This window comes from Lacerta agilis, chromosome 12 (assembly GCF_009819535.1).
Source record: "Lacerta agilis isolate rLacAgi1 chromosome 12, rLacAgi1.pri, whole genome shotgun sequence".
Taxonomy (NCBI): domain Eukaryota; kingdom Metazoa; phylum Chordata; class Lepidosauria; order Squamata; family Lacertidae; genus Lacerta; species Lacerta agilis.
In genome coordinates, this window is record NC_046323.1 from 54,601,431 (window position 1) to 54,620,145 (window position 18,715).

The following is an 18,715-nucleotide window of genomic DNA, read 5'->3' on the forward strand; positions in this document are numbered from 1 at the left end:
TATTTAGAACAGTGTTTCCCAACCTTGGGACTCCAGCTGTTTTTGAACAACAACAACAACAACAGCTTCCAACAAAATATTAAAATACAGTAATCCATCAAACATTAAAAGCTTCCCTAAACAGGGCTGCCTTCAACTCCCATCTTCCCTTGCTAGCAGGACCAGTAGTCTGGGATGATGGGAATTGTAGTCCAAAAAAACAGCTGAAGACCCAAGGTTGGGACACACTGATTTAGAGCTTTTGGTTTCCTGGGGATATTTAGCCAGCGTGAGAACGGGGGTGTTGGACTAGATGGGCCGCTGGCTGGCCTGATCCAGCTGGCCTCTTCTTACGTTTTATCTTCCTAGGGCAGCGGGGAGGGCCTTCCATCCCATCCCATCCGCACCAGGGAGCAGCAAACAGAGGGAGAGGAGGAAGCAAATTGGCCCCCCCCATGCCATGAACTCCTCCCTCCGCAGGTGGCGCTGCGGCGCCTCCAGCGCACAGGAAACCGCGTTATCTTTTTCCTCCCCTCCTCACGCCGACTCGGCTTCCTCCGGGCCGCCGCGCGCATGCGTGCTGCTGTTCCCCCACTTTTTTTAAAACACAGAACCGCGCATGCGCGGCAGCCGTGTTAGTGAGACGGCTCTGGTGGGTACCTGCTCCTCCTCCTCCTCTCTCTCCGTCTCTTCCTCGCCCCCCCTCATTCCAACTACGCACCCCCACCCCGACAGACACCCCCCCCAGCCCCGCCGCGCGTCCCCTCAGAAGGCCGCCTCGTCTTGCCCTCCCCTCCCCCCCCTTGCAACCCGACGGAGCCTGATTGGGCCGCTCTCGGCTGCCCCGCCCCCTTTCCTCCTGGGGAGGGGGAGGGGAGACAAAAGGCCCCGGCGGAGGGGGGGGTCGTTGAGGGAGGAGGGGGCTCCGCCGCCGTCGCCTGAGGTGAGGCTGGTCTCGTCTCCCCCTCAGGGGAGAAAGGGAAAGGCAGCACGCCCAGCCCCCGGAATGGGCCTTCTGGGGAGGGGCCCCCTCGAAAGAGTTGGGGGGGGGCCTTTGCTGGGTGTGAATATGGGGTGGGGGGAGGCTGGTGGGGTGGTTTTTTTTTCCCCCTCAGGGAAGATATGGAAGCGCCGCCTTGGTTTTCCCTGTCAGCTGGGGCGGGGCTCCTCGGAGGGGGGAGGGGAGCATCCAGGGGGAGGGGGAGGGGAGGGAGAGAGAGAGGGAGGGAGGGAGGGAGCGACGTTGTAGGCCTTGGAGAGAGAGAGAGAGTGGGTGTGTGAGTGTGTGTGCAAGATGACTGTTTGTGCAGGGAGGAGGGAGGAGGGAGGTTGGGAGCCAGGGAGGGGGAGGGGGTGCATATGAGAGAGAGAGAGAGAGAGAGAGAGAGGGAGGAAGCTCTTAGTGCTGTTGGCCTAAGAGGGACTGGCTTGTGTGTGCGCGTAAGTAAATGTAAGTGTGCAAGATTGTTGTCAGCCAGAAAATAGCTTACAACAAGATGACTGTTTCTGCAGGGAGAGGGAGGGAGGCTGGGAGCCAGGGAAGGGGGTGGGGTGTGTGTGCATGAGAGAGAGAGAGAGCTTGGTGTTGTTGGCCTTGGAGGGTTCTCTCTCTCTCCCCATCCCCCCTCTCTGTGTGTAGGATGACTGCTTGCTTCTGCGTGGCAAGGGAGGGGGGAGCATCCCCTGGAAGGGAAGCTGTGGGGGGGGGGAGAGAGAGAGAGAGGGAGGGAGGGAGAGAGAGAGAGAAATGCTGCTGGCCTGTGTGCTTAGAAAGACTGCTTGTTTCTGCATGGCACAGAGGGGGTGGGTGGCTCTTGGTCAGTGTGCTTTTTTGGGGGTGGGTTGCAGTGGAGGAGGGATTCTCTCTCCATGCAGCTTCCAGGTCCAGAAGGATGTGCTTATTTTTTTGTATAATGGGGGTTCTGAAGGACACAAGAAAAGGGTGGTTATGTCCTCAGTGTTCTGGTTTGATGGGAGACTCCTCTCTTGGGATTGTTCTTGTGGAAGTGCACATTGCCCAGATGTGCAGGCCTGAGGAGTTGCAGCTAACATCCCTCTTTGAGGCGGGCTGCAGCTTAGTACAGGGTTCTTATGCAGAGGCAGGATCTCAAGCCTGGGAATAAATAGCCTCTTAATTTGAAAACTGTCACTAATATAGAGTTTTTTTCTGCACCAAGGAGCCACCCTTAACTAACCAGCAAGATGGAATCCCCTTTGAACAATTTGTCTTCTCCCAGGACAGCCGTCCTCATCTTGGTGCCCTCCGAAGTATTTTAGAGTGCATATGATCATTCTGGTTGGGGCTGCTTAGAGTTTTAGTTCACAACATATCAAGGGCACCAGGTTGGGGAAGGCTGCTTTAGGTTGACCAGATGGAAAGCAAGACATGGATTTTGTAGTTATTTATTTGCTTGCTTGTTGACTTACTTACGTGAATTAGTTTGGGATCCATCCATTTGGATGAGGTGTGGCTTAGAATTCTTTAAAATATTATGGTAATTTATATATCACTTTTCTGTCAATATGCTTAATGGTTCCCCCCCCCCCAAAAAAAAGTTCACAGCAAATACATTCATCCTAATAGACAAAATAGTATTAAAACTGGGATTTGGGGGAGGAGGAAAAAAATTAATTCAGTTACAAATGCTTAGGTAACGTTACACATTTTCTACAGTCACATATGGAATAGCCACCGCAGGGATGTGCATGGGGGCGAACGATGGCAAATGACTTGAGTTGAAATGATGGAGCGGACCTTGGTGTCTCTTCTCTTCCACAGATGCAGCCAAGTTGCATAGAAGAGAGAGTTGTGGCAGGTGCAGCTGTCATGTAATAACACCCACTGAAATCTGCACCCACTGAAGTTATCTCTTTTGCCAAGTATTCCAGGTAAATGAGTTTTGTTGTCTTTGCACTTGGTTACTTCTCTTTTTTCTTCCTCACTGTATTTCTGCTTCTTTTCAAGAACCCAAACCCCTGAATAGCAAGAGTAACAAAGGAAAACGAGGTGCTTTTTGTAAGATCCATCTTAGGCCAGGACACTACGCACTTCTGTGTCCAAACACACCAGGTGAAGAGCAGTGGAATAGACAGTACAAGACTGGGTGAACCATTGGTCTAGCTCAGGGGTTCTCAAACTTCATCCATCTACAGGTTTTTGTTTTTTTTAAAGAATCTGTGTGAAACAAATCATATTTAAGTACTTATTTTATTTCTCTGCATGCATTTCTAAACATTTTATCTTAAAATAGTACTTTTAAAATGCATTTTAGTGTTATTATTTTTTTGAGCTAAAGACTATTGCAAAATTGGCAGAAGTGCTAATCCAGAGGATAATAGCATTTACATCAGTGTGCTCCTCTCAGAGGTGAGAATTAGATCAGATCAGATGGCTTTTAAAAAGCAGGCGCCTTCTGTGCCAAGTTTTTTAAGCCTGCTGGAAACTTTTCTGTTTCACCAGGCCTATGCAGGCAAATAGGAGTACATCCCCCGCAATGGGCTATTGATCTTTGTTTTTAACTTTCTGATATTTTTTGCTTTTCTTGTATAGCTTTATTCCTTTTTTTGTACTGTTGTAAGCCGCTGTGATAAAGCGGCACATAAATAAATAAAATTAGAATGTAGAGAAAACTAAATCTCCTAGTGGGCACTAAAAGCATTCTGGTGTAAAATGTAGTTAGTAGTGTACAGAAAACTAAGGGCGGTGAGTGTGTGTGTGAGAACCAGTCCTAAGGATTCCACAAACGAAGCATTTGCCAACCTGGTGCCCTCCATATGTTTTGGACTACAACTCCTATCTGCCCCAGTCAGCATCCAGTTTGGCGAAGCCTGCTCGAGGTGGCTTTTAAGCACAAACTCAAATGTAAAACCTGTAATATTGATATAACAATTTGGCATCTCACAGGAGCTTGTAGCTCAGTGACCAGGCATCTGATTTGCATGCAGAAGGTTGCAGCTCAACCCTCAGCATCTGCAGGTAGGGCAAGGAGAGACTTCTGCCTGAAACTCCGCTGGTTGTTGAAGGTGATCCTGAGTTAGATGGACCTAGAATCATCGAATCCTAGAGTTGGAAGAGACCACCAGGGCCATCCAGTCCAACCCCCTGCCAAACAGGAAACGCCACCAAAGCATTCCTGACGGACGGCTGTCAAGCCTCCGCTTCAAGACCTCCAAAGAAGGAGACTCCACCACACTCCTTGGCAGCAAATTCCACTGTTGAACAGCTCTCATGGTCAGGAAGTTCTTCCTAATGTCTAGGTGGAATCTTCTTTCTTGTAGTTTGAATCCATTGCCCTGTGTCCGCTTCTCTGGAGCAGCAGAAAACAACCTTTCTCCCTCCTCTATATGACATCCTTTGATATATTTGAACATGGCTATCATATCACCCATTAACTTTCTCTTCTCCAGGCTCAACATACCCAGCTCTCTAAGCCGTTCCTCATAAGGCATCATTTTCAGGCCTTTGACCATTTTGGTTGCCTTCCTCTGGACCCTGTATGGGCTGACGCTGTATAATGCGGCTTCCTGCGTTCCTAACTTGCTTGTGCTTTTGGGGCGGAGCAGACAGCAAGCCAAAATAGATGGGACTATATTGATCGTTGTTCTCTCCTTTTGTAACCAGCTTCAGTGTTTCAACATGGAGCCCCGGCAGCCAGTGCCTTCGCAACCCGAACAGAATTTTGTCCGAGATGCCAAGCAGAACATGGCCGAGCTCTCTCTCTGGACGGTGGTGGCTGCAATCCAAGCCGTCGAGAGGAAGGTGGATTCTCACGCCACACGGCTGCTGAACCTGGAACGGCGGATGGTGACCAACGAAAAGAAATACGTGGACTGTGAGAATGCCGTGGTGGACTTTGGCAACCAGATGGAGTGCAAGTTGACTGCTCTGGGGACGCTGATTCAGGAGTACGGGCTGCTGCAGAGGAGGCTAGAGAACATGGAGAACCTGCTGAAGAATCAGAACTTCTGGATCCTGAGGCTCCCTCCAGGCTCCAAAGGGGAAACCCCCAAGGTAAGGATACTTGGGGGACAGTCTATCCCCCCCCCTTTTTACAGCATTGTGCAGCATTGTGAAAAGCTCCTGGAGAGCCAGTGTGGTGTAGTGGTTAAGAGCAGTAGACTCGTAATCTGGGGAACCGGGTTTGCGTCTCTGCTCCTCCACATGCAGCTGCTGGGTGACCTTGGGCTAGTCACACTTCTCTGAAGTCTCTCAGCCCCACTCACCTTGCAGTGTGTTTGTTGTGGGGGAGGAAGGGAAAGGAGAATGTGAGCCGCTTTGAGACTCCTTCGGGTAGTGATAAAGCGGGATATCATATCTAAACTCTTCTTCTCAGACTTGGAGATGTGTTATTATTAAGGGCTGGCTTCCAGATCATCAGCCAGCAAAACTTTTGTTAAGTAGAAAGGTCAACTCTTTCAGGCTGTCGGTGTGCCACAAACAACCAGCTCATGAGCCCAAAGTCTTGAAAACTCGGTTAAGATAAGAACCATACTTGACTTTGGTGGAAATGGTGAACTGTGCTTGAAGGCTGTCAAAGGATGGAGGGATTCTCACCAGAGAGAGAAGTGTGTGGTTCTGTGGATGGCCCCCAATATGCAGTCCACACTAAAGAAGCGAACAGTGTCAAAATCTGCACAGGATTATAGTTCTGCCCGCCACAGGGAGGCCAGTGAGGCGCCTGTATTTATTTTTAAGGCTTGCATTGTGTCACAACAGAGCATTGAAGTTTGCTAGGCCTTGATTCTCACTGCATTGTGGCTTCAATCCTTGCATTATTTTTTAGGTTAGATTGCCGTTTTGAGTTCTTGTTTTTAAATTTACCTTATTCTAGATAACTTCTGGCAAAACTCCATTACTGTTGAGTGTTAGGTGGGAGGATTTTTGGAGGGCTTTTTTGGAGGTGGGGTTGGAGACACCAACACAGTTTGAGTGTTTCCTTAGCACATTTTGCCTGCTTAGATGCTGTTTGACTGACATTATTGGAGTAGTTGAGAAATGCCTTATTTGCTCTTCTAAATTAATAGAGAAACTTGTTTTCTGTTCAGCTAGTGTAGGGGTAGGCAACCTAAGGCCCGTGGGCTGGATGCGGCCCAATCGCCTTCTCAATCCGGCCCACGGATGGTCCGGGAATTAGCATGTTTTTACATGAGTAGAATGTGTGCTTTTATTTAAAATGCATCTCTGGGTTATTTTTGGGGCATAGGAATTCATTCATCCCCCCCCCCCAAATATAGTCTGGCCCACCACATGGTCTGAGGGACGGTGGACCGGCCCACGGCTGAAAAAGGTTGCTGACCCCTGATGTGGGTCCCCCAAGCTCTGAAAACTATGGACACATCTTTTCTTAGTGTCCTTTTTCCCTGTCCTCCATGGACCTGTAGAGTAGTGTGGTCCAGCTGTGCCTGTTGGGATTCTCAGGTACCCCAGAGAATCATTGTGAGAGCTGTTAAATAGCATGGAGAGTGCTTAAGTAACTGCAGTAGCTCACGAAAAAGGATAAAAGACCGGTGCCTGCCTCTGGACATGCCCCCTTCCCACCCAAACTTCTAGGGTAAGATGCTATAATGTCAGATGAGCTTTATGAATATCTTATCATGAATCTTCATGAAGCAAGGGGTTAATCACTGCACAAGAATAGTATTGTTCCATTTGGCAAAAAGCTTTGGCAGAGAAACCAACTAAACCGATCTGAGCTTCAGGGTTGCCTGAATCTGAGGGCGACTTTGCAGTTCAGTGATACAGTTTTATTCCATGAGCTAATTGGTGGTCTTCGGAGTCCATCATCCACACTTGGGACTCTACGGACTGGTCCAGTGAGATAGATAAAAGATACTCCTTTTATACTCAGGAAACTCAGATTGCTTTCCACCTACATTTATACTGCAAAAACAACATCTTATTTTTTAAAAATATAAACCAATGGTTTTTTTAAAAAGAAAAAATACTTATGCATGGGAAAGGTGTCAGTACAGTGCAGTTTCCTTTCGAGGGAAATGATGGGTTTAGAGGCACTGATGAATTGAGCTGCCCCCTGCCCCTGCCCCCAACTCTGGAAGTAGGTAGTAAAGAGGCACCTTTAAGCTCTATTGCTTCAATTGCACTGGGGGCACAACTTTCAGTGGCTCTGGGCAGAATGCAGGAATGAAGTTGCCCTCATTGGATACCTCATGTTCCTGGTCATCCATTCCTCTTACAATCCACTACAGCACAGTCTGTGGTTTGCTACCTGAAACAATGATACAGTGGTACCTCAGGTTAAGAACTTAATTCATTCTGGAGGTCGGTTCTTAACCTGAAACTGTTCTTAACCTGAAGCACCACTTTAGCTAATGGGGCCTCCTGCTGCCACCGCACGATTTCTGTTCTCATCCTGAAGCAAAGTTCTTAACCCGAGGTACTATTTCTCGGTTAGTGGAGTCTGTAACCTGAAGCGTCTGTAACCCGAGGTACCACTGTACTTCATTAGATAGGATCGTTGCCCTGACCTGAGATAGATCTGTTACTGAAAATGTTCTGTTCCCTTCTTGAAGGCCTGGTGGATCAGGCTTTGGATTTGGGGGGATCTGCTTTCGGTAGGTTTCTTCTCAGTTGATCATCCTGAGAGAACTCAGCTTCTGCTCTCGGTATCAATGGTGCAAATTTGCTTATAGGTTGTGCTTTGAATTAGTTTTTTTTTTTTTGGTCGAACTTTGAAATGTTTTTCAAGGAGCAATGTGGGGCCAGCAGGTAGGTCATGACATACCTGCCCTGTGGAGACCTGAGCCTTTTGCCAATGCTACCTGATTATTACCAAGCGTATGTCCACAACCATGAGGACTAGAAACTTCCTCTGAAAGTTTCTGAAGGTATCTGAAGAAGTGTGCATGCACACGAAAGCTCATACCAAGAACAAACTCAGTTGGTCTCTAAGGTGCTACTGGAAAGAATTTCCTATTTTGTTTCCTATTTTGTTTCGACTATGGCAGACCAACACGGCTACCCACCTGTAACTTCCTCTGAAAAGTACAGTCTGGTAATTCAGGTTCTACTCAGGTTCCATGTGTACTACATAGGGCAGAGGGTGATGATGAGAGACAGACCCAGGCAACGTTCTATGTGTCAGCTGTGAAACCCACTTTCAGACTCTGCTCCCCCTTGGCTTGTATTGGGGGTGGGGTGGGGGACTCCTGTTGTTGTTTCTTCAGTTTCTGTACTTCTCTTCATCTTAGGATCACAGGGCAGTTTACAATGTAAAAACAAAAAAATGCATACTATAGTAACAAACAAAAACAGTACCCCCCCAAAAAACCCCACATTTTAAAAGGCCATAGATAGGTTAATTATGCAAAGGCCTTGGAGAAGAGGAATGGAGCTACTGCAGAAAAGGCCCCTCCTCATATTGCCACCGTCCAGACCTCTTGCAGAGAAGGCACACGAAGAAGGGCCTCAAATGATGAGCTCATGGTCTGGGTAGGTTCATATGGGGAGAGACGGAACTTGCGGTAATGTGGCCCTCAGCTTCTTAAGACTTTACAGGTCAAGACCAGCACTTTTGAATTGGGCCCAGAAACTAATTGGTAGCCAGTGCAGTCGGACCAGGATCAGTGGTTATATGCTCACACCGTCTTGCCCTGGTGAACAACCTGGCTGCTGAATTTTGTACCAGCTGAACCATCTTCAGAGGCAGCCCCACATATTACGCGTTGCAGTAATCTAGAGGCTACCAGAGCACAGGCAACAGAAGTTAGGCCATACCTGTTCAGATTGGGGTGCAGCTGATGGGAGGTGCTCCGTGCCACTGAGGCCACCTGAGCAGTGGATCCAGAAGTGCCCCCAAGCTGCATACCTGCTCCTTCAGAGGGTGTGTAACCCCATCAAGAGCAGATAACCTCCCATCTATCCTGTCCAAGGAGCCGCCCATCAACAGTGCTTCAGTCTTTTCTGGATTGAGCTTCAGTTTGTAGGTTCTCGTCCATTTAATTGCCGAGGCAAGACTGCCACACCTGCAGGTGGAAAGGAGTAGAGCTTTGTGTCATCAGCATAAACGAGGGGTGGTTTTGCCAGTGCCTCCTTCGATCAGGAAGGGTCCACCCCCCTCTTGCATTAATCACCTCCCTAGCCCAGTCAGCTGTCCCCTCCCTGCTAGTCTTCATCAGCCAAGAGGGGCAAGGGTCCAGAGTGCAAGTGGCCGCCCTGACTGATCCGAGCACCTTGCCCACGTCCTTGAGCCTTACTAACTGAATGAAACTCATCCAACCTAACAGGACTAGACAGTGCTCTGGATAACTCTTGAGATTCATCTGCTGTGACAGTGGAGTCAAGGTCCCAGTGGATGCAAGCGATTTTATTCTCAAAATGCTTTGCAAACAAGTCACAGCGAGCTACCATCAGTTCTGTCACCACCTTTGGGCCAGACGGTAATAGGCCCTGCACTACCTAAATTATTACATACAGTGGTACCTCGGGTTGCGGACATGATCCGTTCCAAAAGTCCGCAACCCGAGCGGCGATATTGCGCTTCTGCGCGTGTGCGGCGAAACCCAGAAGTAAAGACTTCCGGGTTTGCCTCGTTCGTAACATGCGCCGTTTGCAACCTGCAGCGAACGCAACACGAGGTACGGCTGTATCGAAGTGCCACCTTTGTGCTCAGAGCTTTATAGAGTAACAGACGGGCAGTGGAAATGCAGCTATTGCATTGAATCTGGAAGTTGCTAGATTGCGTCTGAAAAGCTAAACTCAACAAAGTTTCTAAGTGGAGATATTTATCTGTCCGTATCTGGATTGGATTGGAAGTTGCTTTTATATATGCAGGTATATTGCATATGGTGTTACTGCATTGTGAAATCTCTGAGACGTTTCATGGGAACTCTGTATGTATGTTAAATAAATAATAAGTTTGCCTCATACTGTATTTTTCTTCAAATCTCTAAATGTTGGTTGGGGAGGGGAGCATAGGAATAGCTGGCGAGTCTGCTTGCTGAGGGGAGCGGTAGGCTGTGCACCCTTTCAGCTTCTCTTGACCAGAGCAGTAGCATTCTGGCCCTGTGGAAGGTGATGGATATGGAGGGGAAAGGGATCCAGGCACTCACCCTAGAAGAGGTCTAAGTCCTCGACTGCTGTGATTCCAGGTGCCGGTGACCTTTGAGGACAACTCCGTCTACTTCTCGGAGCAGGAATGGGGGAACCTGGATGAATGGCAGAAGGACCTCTACAAGAACATGATGAAGAGCAACTACGAGTCGTTGGTCTCACTGGGTAAAGAACTGGTTTTTGCTCTTTTTACTAGCAGCTCACCAGCTGCTGATGCAAGTCATGAGGCTGGCTCAAGTGGTTTCTAAAAAATATCTAGCTCATCTGTTATCTAAATGTTTGCCATCTATTCACTCATGGGGTGTAAATAATAAAATTATTATTAATCCCTGTTGCTGAAGACTGCAGAAGGGGAAAGTGCTCTTGTATTCAGGTCCTGCTTGCGGGTTTTCAACAGGCATCTGATTGGGCAGTGTAAGAACGGGATGTTGGACTAGATGGCTGTTGGCCTGATGCAGCAGTGTCTCTAGGGTGCCACAGAGCATCTTTTTCCAAGGTAGCCTAGCTTAAGCATGGGCATTCTTCTGGGGCTCTGATCCATGTTGCTTAGGCTTTCTGCCGAACGGTGGGCTGGTGTAAACGCGCAGTTGCTGTTAACCGTGTCTGGGGATTACTGCTTGATTTTCTGCAAGTGATGAGCTGGGTGATGGTGTGGAGGACTGTGCTGGAATGCTCTGCAGCGTCCAGGACCTGGGAAACAGCCAATACAAAGCAGGGGTGACTGTGGTGAAGTAGCTGAACCCCACTCCTTCCATGATTTCTGCCTGTTCAGGGATACATTCCCAGTCTCTCCTCACCTCCCCACTTTGCCCTTTGTGCACTGCAGCACCTCTGGACCTGCTCATGTAACTTCTATGATGCACCTGTAATCTAGAGTGTTCTCTGCCGTGAATTTTCAGTGGGCCAGGATCTATCCACGTCTTGTGCCCCTCTTTGTGCCCCGACTGGGCCAGGCTAGAAGACTGGAACACCTTCAGCTCAATCCGGATAACTGGACTCACGACTGTGTGTCATGAGCACCTGTACTAACTTCAGAGGTCTAATAAATGTGGTGGCTACATTAACTTGAAACTACATTAACTTCTTTATTTCTACAAGCTACAATATATATACAGATTATACAGCCTGTGTGGCTAAGTTCCTTCCACACATCTTACCTACAGCAGAGATAGAATAGAAACTGACTGTCCGGCTGTCTGTCTGTCTGAACAAGACATAGCACAGAGAAGTTAAATAGGGAGATAAAAGACTCAGTTCCCTCCCCCTTCTCTCAGACCACAAGTCATACGATTCTCACAAAGGGAGGGGTGAAATGCTAACAGGTAGTGCTGCCAGCATCCCCCTTAATCCTGTTCAGTACAGCAAGTGGGCTGAAGGGAGTGCTGTGTTTTCTCTTTCTCCAACAGACTATGCAATTGCTAAACCTGACCTTCTGTCCCGGATTGAGCAAGGTGAACGTCCCTGTGCAGAGGAAGAGGAGGTCCCTAAGGAGAAAGAGATTTCTTCGGAGCCCAGCCCAGGTAAGCAGCTGGAATCCCAGAAGGGGTTGGGTGGATGTTTGAGGCTGTCTTAACCGACCGTTCCGTCTCCCAACTGGGATCCTCCCCTCCCACCCACTAACTTCAAAATGTGCAGGAGATTTGCCTCTCTCTTCAAGAGGGTCTGCCAGTGGTGGGGGCTGCAAGACCTGTGGCCCAGTACAGGGAAGTCTTGTGCATCTGGCGTTCTTCCTGTTAAAGCAGAGTGGAATGAAAGGCCACCTTTGTGCTCCTTTGGGGTTTGCGATCGAGTTAAATTGAAACAGGCTTAGCAAGTAGTTGCAGGGTGCGAAGCGGCTCACGGAACAAATGCCCTCTCGTTCATGTCTCCCGAAACAGAAGCCTTGGTTTTTAGGCCTGGCCTGGCCTGCCAGATGGAAGGGAGAGAAAACGCACATGTCATGGGAGACCAGGAGAAAGCAGAAGGAAGGGCAGCCCCGAGCGACCACAGCGTTGGTGAGTGGAACCTGTAGGTTAGGCATATTTCAGGGTTTCAGAAAATACAAAATCCACCTGGAAAAGAATATTGACTGAATTCTCCTCAGTTTTTACATTGGGAAAAAATGTTGAAAAGTCAAACCAGTTGCTTAGAGGGACGCAGCTCTTGCAGCAGGATCTAAGAAAACTTCTCCTCCACACCCACACTCCCCAAACATGAATGCTAAATATATTTAGCTGGAATTTAAAATAGTTGGTCTGAAACATCGTGGGGAGGAACTACCTACCCCAATGGCCGTGCTCTGCCTCAACAGTCGGAGGCAGCAATGCTTCTGCATACCAGCTGCTGTGGGCTACAGGAGGGCAGAGGGGGGCTCTTGTGCTTGGCTCCTGCTTGCTGGCTTCCCGTGGTGGATGTCTGGTTAGCTGCTGTGAGAACAGGATGCTGGGCTGGATGGCAAGTTGGCCCTTTTAACCCAGCAGGCCGCCTCTTAGGTTCATTACTACATTGACTTCCAATGTGGTTCTGCAGAATAAAGAGGAGACAAGAGTTTTCCAGCTGGATGAAAAGCCCTGGGTGCTCATTTTGGATAGTTTTTCAACATATCTTCTTTTTTTAAGGGGGCGTTGTATTGCTTTTAAAACTATATTTAGCTTATTTCATTACATGCCTGTAAATTGCCTTGACACGCATGTAGGAGGTGATTCATAAATTTGTAACAATAAAAAACAGAGGGGTAGAAATGCCTTCCTGTGGTCTGCCAAGGACCCTGTTCATGCCACCGCACAGGAGAGCTGTGCCAACCCCGTGGCAGGATCCGTGCCCCCTGCCAAGGTGCTTTCTGAAGTCCTGCAGAGACTCAGCTGAGAGCCGGATGATGCCCGTGTTGCTGCCCTAAAGCGAGTCGGCGGAGGGGAGAGAGAATTAAGCTGCCCAAAGCTGAGCTTCCTCCTAACTGCTCTTTTCGTTGGCACAGACTATGGGGCTGCCGGGTCCTCCTTTGGCACTCCAGGGAAGCGGGAGCAAGAGGTGAACCTCGAGGGCCCGGAGGGCACGGAGGAAGGCGAGCTGCGCATCAAGCCTCGCGCTGGTGAGTGTTGCGCCTGGCGCACTTGGGTGCAGGAGGGGCGGTGACGTTGCAGAGGCGCTTTGCGTTTGGAGCGGATCGGGCTGCCAAGCCTTCCAGCTGCTACACTTGGGGCTGAGGAACATGTCCGAGCAGAACGTTGTTCTCCCCGGCCCATCTAGTGCTGCGGCTGTGGGCCCCGTGTCAAAATGGCCACAGTTGAGCGAATCCGCATCTGCAGTGCGTGGTGTCGAAGTCAGAACCTAGAGCAAGCCAAGCGCCTCTAATGCTCCGCTCTTGTATCTGGAGGGGGCTGTGTTTTATGGGGTACGGTACCTTTGGCCCACAGTGGGGGGAAAGGGCCTTCTGCTTCAAGGCTCTGTTTGTGATGATGTTTTATGGCGTAAAAGGGGTCTCTTTGTGTAAAGCAGGATAAAAATGTAACTGAGCGACACCTACTGCTTCGTGATATTCTTCCCCACCTCGGTGTCAAGCTTGGAACCTCTGTGTGAGGAGCTGCCTTCTTGGCAGAACTCTGTCCTGTTGGGCAGCTTCTCGTGGCCCTTGACCTGTGGCCTCACAGGAAGTGTTTGTTCTTGCTGCTGCTAAGGGCCAGGGAAGAGGGCAATACAGGAAAACTATATACGTTTCTCTGCTTCTTCAGCCCATTGGTTGTACCTCTGAGCCATGTCCCACCAGTACAAAGCCTTCCTCCTTCTGTTTCCCCCCACCCACCCAGCAAACCCCCTTTCTGTGAATTCTGTTGTAATTTTCAGGATGAACTTGTGTCTTCTGTATTGCTGGCTAAAATATTCTGAGTGCTTCCTCCCCCACCCCCCCTTCTCTTTTATGCAACGAACCACACTTGCAATATCCAGAGTGATATTTAGCCAACGCCCCTCCTAGCTGTGATGTTGCCCCTCTCCACATCCCCAGTGTGGTCTCCCACCCTCCACCACTTCTTGTATGTTGTGCAAGGGAATGGTCTGCTCCTGTTAAAGCGTAATCGCTGCCTCGTGGTATTCTGGGCCCTCATGGTAGCTTACATCCATGACAGAGCGATAAAAGTACAAAGAACCAGAATGCGCCGGTACCATTAAAAGAAAAATACGGAGCAGCAACATCTCAGAAAGGTTCTGATGGTCTCATCTTGGCCGCCACCTGTGTGCTGCCTTCAGTCTACTGATCCAGCAGCCTTGAGGAGGAGGGCAAATGCGCTTGTCCTGTTTGACTAGCAAAGGACGGAGGAGAGCCGAGACCTTCTTTCAGGAGCCGTGTTTTTGTAGTGGAGGCAATCCAAGCCCGCGCGTTGCCAGCCCTGGGTCATTGTGGCGCTGGCATTGAGTGGCCCCCCCTGCCCCCCCTCACCCGAGAATGGCAAGGAGACTTGGAGGGGCACTGAGGCTCTGAACGTGGAGAGGGGGAGAGGCTGGTTTAGAGCCCACCTGGACAAAGAAATGGGCTGCTGGAAGGATGAGCAGAGCTGGCTGGCTGGCGAGGCTGAGAGGAGACGCTGAAAGAGGGAGAGAAAGAGAGAGAATGAGCACGAGCCCTTCATGTAAGAACACAGCTACTGCCTGTCCCCCTTTCTGACTTGTCTCCTGCTCTCGCCTGGTGGCCGTTTGCTGCTAGGCGGGGGCGAGCGCTGATCACGTTTCCATGCTTTCCTTTGCTCTTTCGAACTGTCGGTCACTTGTATAAATGTACCCTGAACGTGGCTTTCTTGTAGGGTATGGGCGGGCGGAGGGGGGGGAGGGGAGAAGGCAAGTGCTTGCTTGCCCTTTGACTTAAGAATATAGTAATTTCGGGGGTGGGTGGGCATCTGCAGTGTTTAAACTGAGCAAGGGTCAGAAAGATCCCTTTGAGCGCGCACTATAGAAGCACATTTTATAAGCTCGAGCCCCGTAGTCTGTAGCCTGCTAGACAAAGGAGTCCAGGGACTTGGAGCTGAAAGTGTGGACGGGTGAGAGCAGGCCTTCTGTGGCTCTCCAGAGCAGAGAGGACTTCCCAGGCAGGGTTGACGTGAGCAATGGAGAACAGCTGATGAACATTGCAGGGGGTTGGACTAGATGACTCTTTGGGGTCCCTTCCAACTCCACAGTTCTATGAAAATTCTTTCCAGTAGCACCTTAGAGACCAACTGAGTTTGTTCTTGGTATGAGCTTTCGTGTGCATGCACACGAAAGCTCATACCAAGAACAAACTCAGTTGGTCTCTAAGGTGCTACTGGAAAGAATTTTCTATTTTGTTTCGACTATGGCAGACCAACACGGCTACCCACCTGTAAACAGTTCTATGAGTCTAACGTTTTTGGGTAGAATGGAGATCAAGGCATAATGGGGCTTGTCAGCTTACAGACCCGGGTTCTTAGTTTAAAATAAGTGCCAACAAGACGTTTAATAACCTGCGCAAATGTCCAGTCAGGCTTCACCAAATGTCCAGTCAGCCTTGTTGCTCTTTGTATACGTTGCCCAACGGAAAAGGGACTGTGTCCTCGTGGCGTGCAGGCGGCAGAGAGGTCATGCTGGCCGCGGCCGCCTTGTGCAGTGGTCAGGCAGGAGTGCGCTGACGGCTGAGCAAAGCGGGTCCTCGCAGAGCCACTCTGGGTGCTGCCCCTGACCTTCAGCGGAGCCAGCAGGGTTACACGGTCCTTTAAGCATCCTCCCTCTGAACAGGCAGAAGGTAGCTGGGCAGAGTGTTGTAGGTTTCTGGCTCAGTTTCTAGAAACGGATGTTGCGCGCGCTTGCTGCTTTGGAGAAGAAGCATTGCACCAACGCTGTTTTCTTTCAACCCACCAGATGACGGGCTGGCCTTCAAAGCAGAGGTCCTGCAGGCCCAGAAAGCGCTGTGCGAGAGCTTGGGGCTGCAGTGCACCGAAGACGCCGCCCTCCACGGCCCCCACCCAGGGACTGCCTCCCTCGGGAGCCGCTACAGCACCCTGATGCACCAGCGGAGGCACCCGGAGAGCCAGGCGGATGAGGCCCTTCCCGGAGAGGGCAGCTTTGGCGGCGGCGGCAGCCCCATGGCGGGGTTCCAGCGCGAGAGGCCGGGGGAGAAACTGTTTGTGTGCCCCGAGTGCGGGAAAAGCTTCCGGCTGCACAAGAGTTTGCTGATCCACCAGCAGAGCCACGCGGCGGGCGGAGGCTACCGGCCGCAGTGCGAGAAGAGCTTCACCTACAAGCAGCAGTTCACCCTACACCAGCGCATCCACACCGGGGGCGGCGCCTACACGTCGGTGGCCTGCGAGGAGACCTTCAAGCAGAGCCACAACCTGAAGGCCCTCCCCAGGGTGCCGGCCGGGGAGAAGCCGTACGGAAGCAGCACCAAGTGCGTGAAGACTTTCAACCTCAAGTCGTCCTACCGGCAGCACCCGAAGGGGCACGGGCGGGAGAGACCCTACAAGTGCAGCCGCTGCCCCGAGAGCTTCTCGCAGAAGAAGAGCCTGGTCACCCACCAGCGGCTGCACTCGGGGCGGGGCGGCGGCAGCTCCTTGGCCTGCCTCTACTGCGGCAAGAACTTCAGCCACCCCTCGGACCTGGTGCGGCACCAGCGCATCCACACCGGGGAGAGGCCCTACCGGTGCGGGGAGTGCGAGAAGAGCTTCACCCAGAAGCAGCATTTGCTGCAGCACCAGAAGATCCACCTGCGGGAGCAGAACCGGCTGATGGGGACGGCCGTCCGGGAGGCCCTGCTGGACGCCATCTTCATCTAGCAGCCCCCTCCCACCGTCACAGGGGCTTCCTCCCAGGGAGGGGGGGGGAAGAAGGGCAGGGAGGGAGGGGGTGGAGAAATAGACTGTTACCTCAGAAACTGGGCCCCCGGGGCTGCGAGGGGGCTTCTCTGCGACCTCCCTCCTAGCCTGGAGTTTAGGGTCCTGTAGACTGTCGGGTACTCGATAGGACCTTTTTTTCTTTTAAGGGTGACTAGAGATTGTTCATAGTTGCTGAAGAAAAAACAGTGCCGTTGGTAGTAAGGAAAAATGCTTCTGGGATTGTCTTTTCTGTCTCGTTCGGAGTGTACCATACTGTAGCTGCCCCTTCCCACTATCTCCTTCCCACCCCCCGGTTGCCAGAGGGACATTTTCACTTCATCATAACTCAAGACAGATGACTGTTGGCCCAGAGATGGCGCACCCTTTCACCTTTTTCTGTAAACACCGATTTCTCAAAACCAAACACTTTTATATACTTTTCCCCCTGGATTTTTCTTTTTCTTTTCTTTTGGTCTGTGGAAACTTAAAAATAAACTAGAAATGTGGAAAAAGAAATTAGCTTAGCGTTCTGTTTAGTGAATTTTTTTTTTCCTGGGGGGGGAACGGAAACTTCTGGGCACTGTGTGTGTTTCATGACATTGTGGGGTGACAGCAGCAGTGAGTGAGGGCGTCCTCCTTGGCCCTGCTATCTGTGCTGTGAGACCCTCGCTTCTCCTGCCACCATCCACCCATGTTGGGGGTCCTCATACCATCTGGTACCCTGGGAGAGGGAAACCCCCCACCCTTTCTCGAAATCCTTTAAAGCAGTTTCCAAGCAGAAAGTTGTCTTCTAAGACATGTACCTATGTCAAGCCTTGTATGCAAAGTGACTCACAGGGCATCAAAACAGACTTGGGAAATATTTTGCAGTGCAGATTATGCTCGCATCCAGAGGGTCTACTTCAGTCTGAAACATTGAGAGGCTGTCTCCAGAGTGGGCTGCTGTAACTTGAGACAGAAGGGAAATTACTAATAACCAATATCAGTCAAGATCGTGCAGAGTCAAACACATCTTTCTTTGTAATTAAAGGTGGTGAGGCCCTCTCCAGTCTAAAGGAAAGGCTTAAAGACACTCTTGTCTCCCAGACAGCCCTTTCCTCAGCTCAGCATTTCCATGGGTTTCTCCACGTATTTCTGATACTTGCATTGGGAAATGCTCTTTGAAAATCAGGCCATGAACAACTCTGGGCAGGGAACCGTTCTTGCTAGATTTCGACACTGGATTTTTGTTAATGGGGGATTTCAGTGGGTTCTGCCTCGCACAGAGAACTCCAAGGAGGGTCATCTTGCCGAACCCCCTGCAGTGCAGGATTCGCAGCTAAAGAATCTGACAGATGGCCATCCAGCCTCTTGTTTCGAAACCTCCAATGAGGAAGAGTCTACCACCTTCTGAGGGAGTCCGTTCTATTGTCAAACAGCTCTTAACCACCAGAAAAAGTTTTTCCTAATGTTGAGCCAGAATATCCTTTCTTATCATTTGAATCTGTTGATTCAGGTCCTGCCCTCTGGAGCAATAGAAAACAAGCTTGCTACACCTTCTATTTGGACAGCCCTTCAGATACTTGAAGGTGTCTTATCATGTTGCCTCTCAAGTCTACTTTTACCCAGGCTGAGCACCCCCAACTCATGAGGCTTGGTTTCCAGACCCTTTTATCATCTTGGTCACCCTCCTCTGCACATGCTCCAGCTTATCAATATGCTTAAATCGTGGTCCCCAGAACAGGACCCAGGACTCTAGGTTCGGCATGATTCAGGCACAACAGAGCAGCTATTCTCACTTCCCTTGGCCGAGACACTTGATGCATCTTCGAATAATAACATTAGCTGTTTTTGCTGCTGCATCACACTGCTGCCTCATGTGAAACTTGCGGTC

The 18,715-nt window shown here is 50.2% G+C and overlaps 1 protein-coding gene across 1 annotated transcript; it reads left to right on the forward strand.

The window, feature by feature from the left end:
* Window positions 1-582: 582 nt before the first annotated feature.
* Window positions 583-17,280, forward strand: LOC117055671 (zinc finger protein 777-like). The gene is made up of 8 exons (XM_033165397.1): window positions 583-631; window positions 2,759-2,868; window positions 4,601-4,990; window positions 10,087-10,213; window positions 11,455-11,568; window positions 11,926-12,042; window positions 13,002-13,115; window positions 15,890-17,280. Exons 3-8 carry the CDS (start codon window positions 4,616-4,618, stop codon window positions 16,801-16,803), a joined length of 1,761 nt encoding a protein of 586 aa, XP_033021288.1. The 5' UTR covers window positions 583-631; window positions 2,759-2,868; window positions 4,601-4,615; the 3' UTR covers window positions 16,804-17,280.
* The last annotated feature ends 1,435 nt before the right edge of the window (window positions 17,281-18,715 follow it).

Excerpts from the sequence above, each read along its gene's own strand:
- LOC117055671 (XM_033165397.1), top strand. The coding sequence starts at position 4,616 with ATGGAGCCCCGGCAGCCAGTGCCTTCGCAACCCGAACAGAATTTTGTC. Across the intron at positions 11,569-11,925 it reads TTCTTCGGAGCCCAGCCCAG|AAGCCTTGGTTTTTAGGCCT; the intron begins GTAAGCAGCTGG and ends CTCCCGAAACAG. Across the intron at positions 13,116-15,889 it reads GCGCATCAAGCCTCGCGCTG|ATGACGGGCTGGCCTTCAAA; the intron begins GTGAGTGTTGCG and ends TCAACCCACCAG.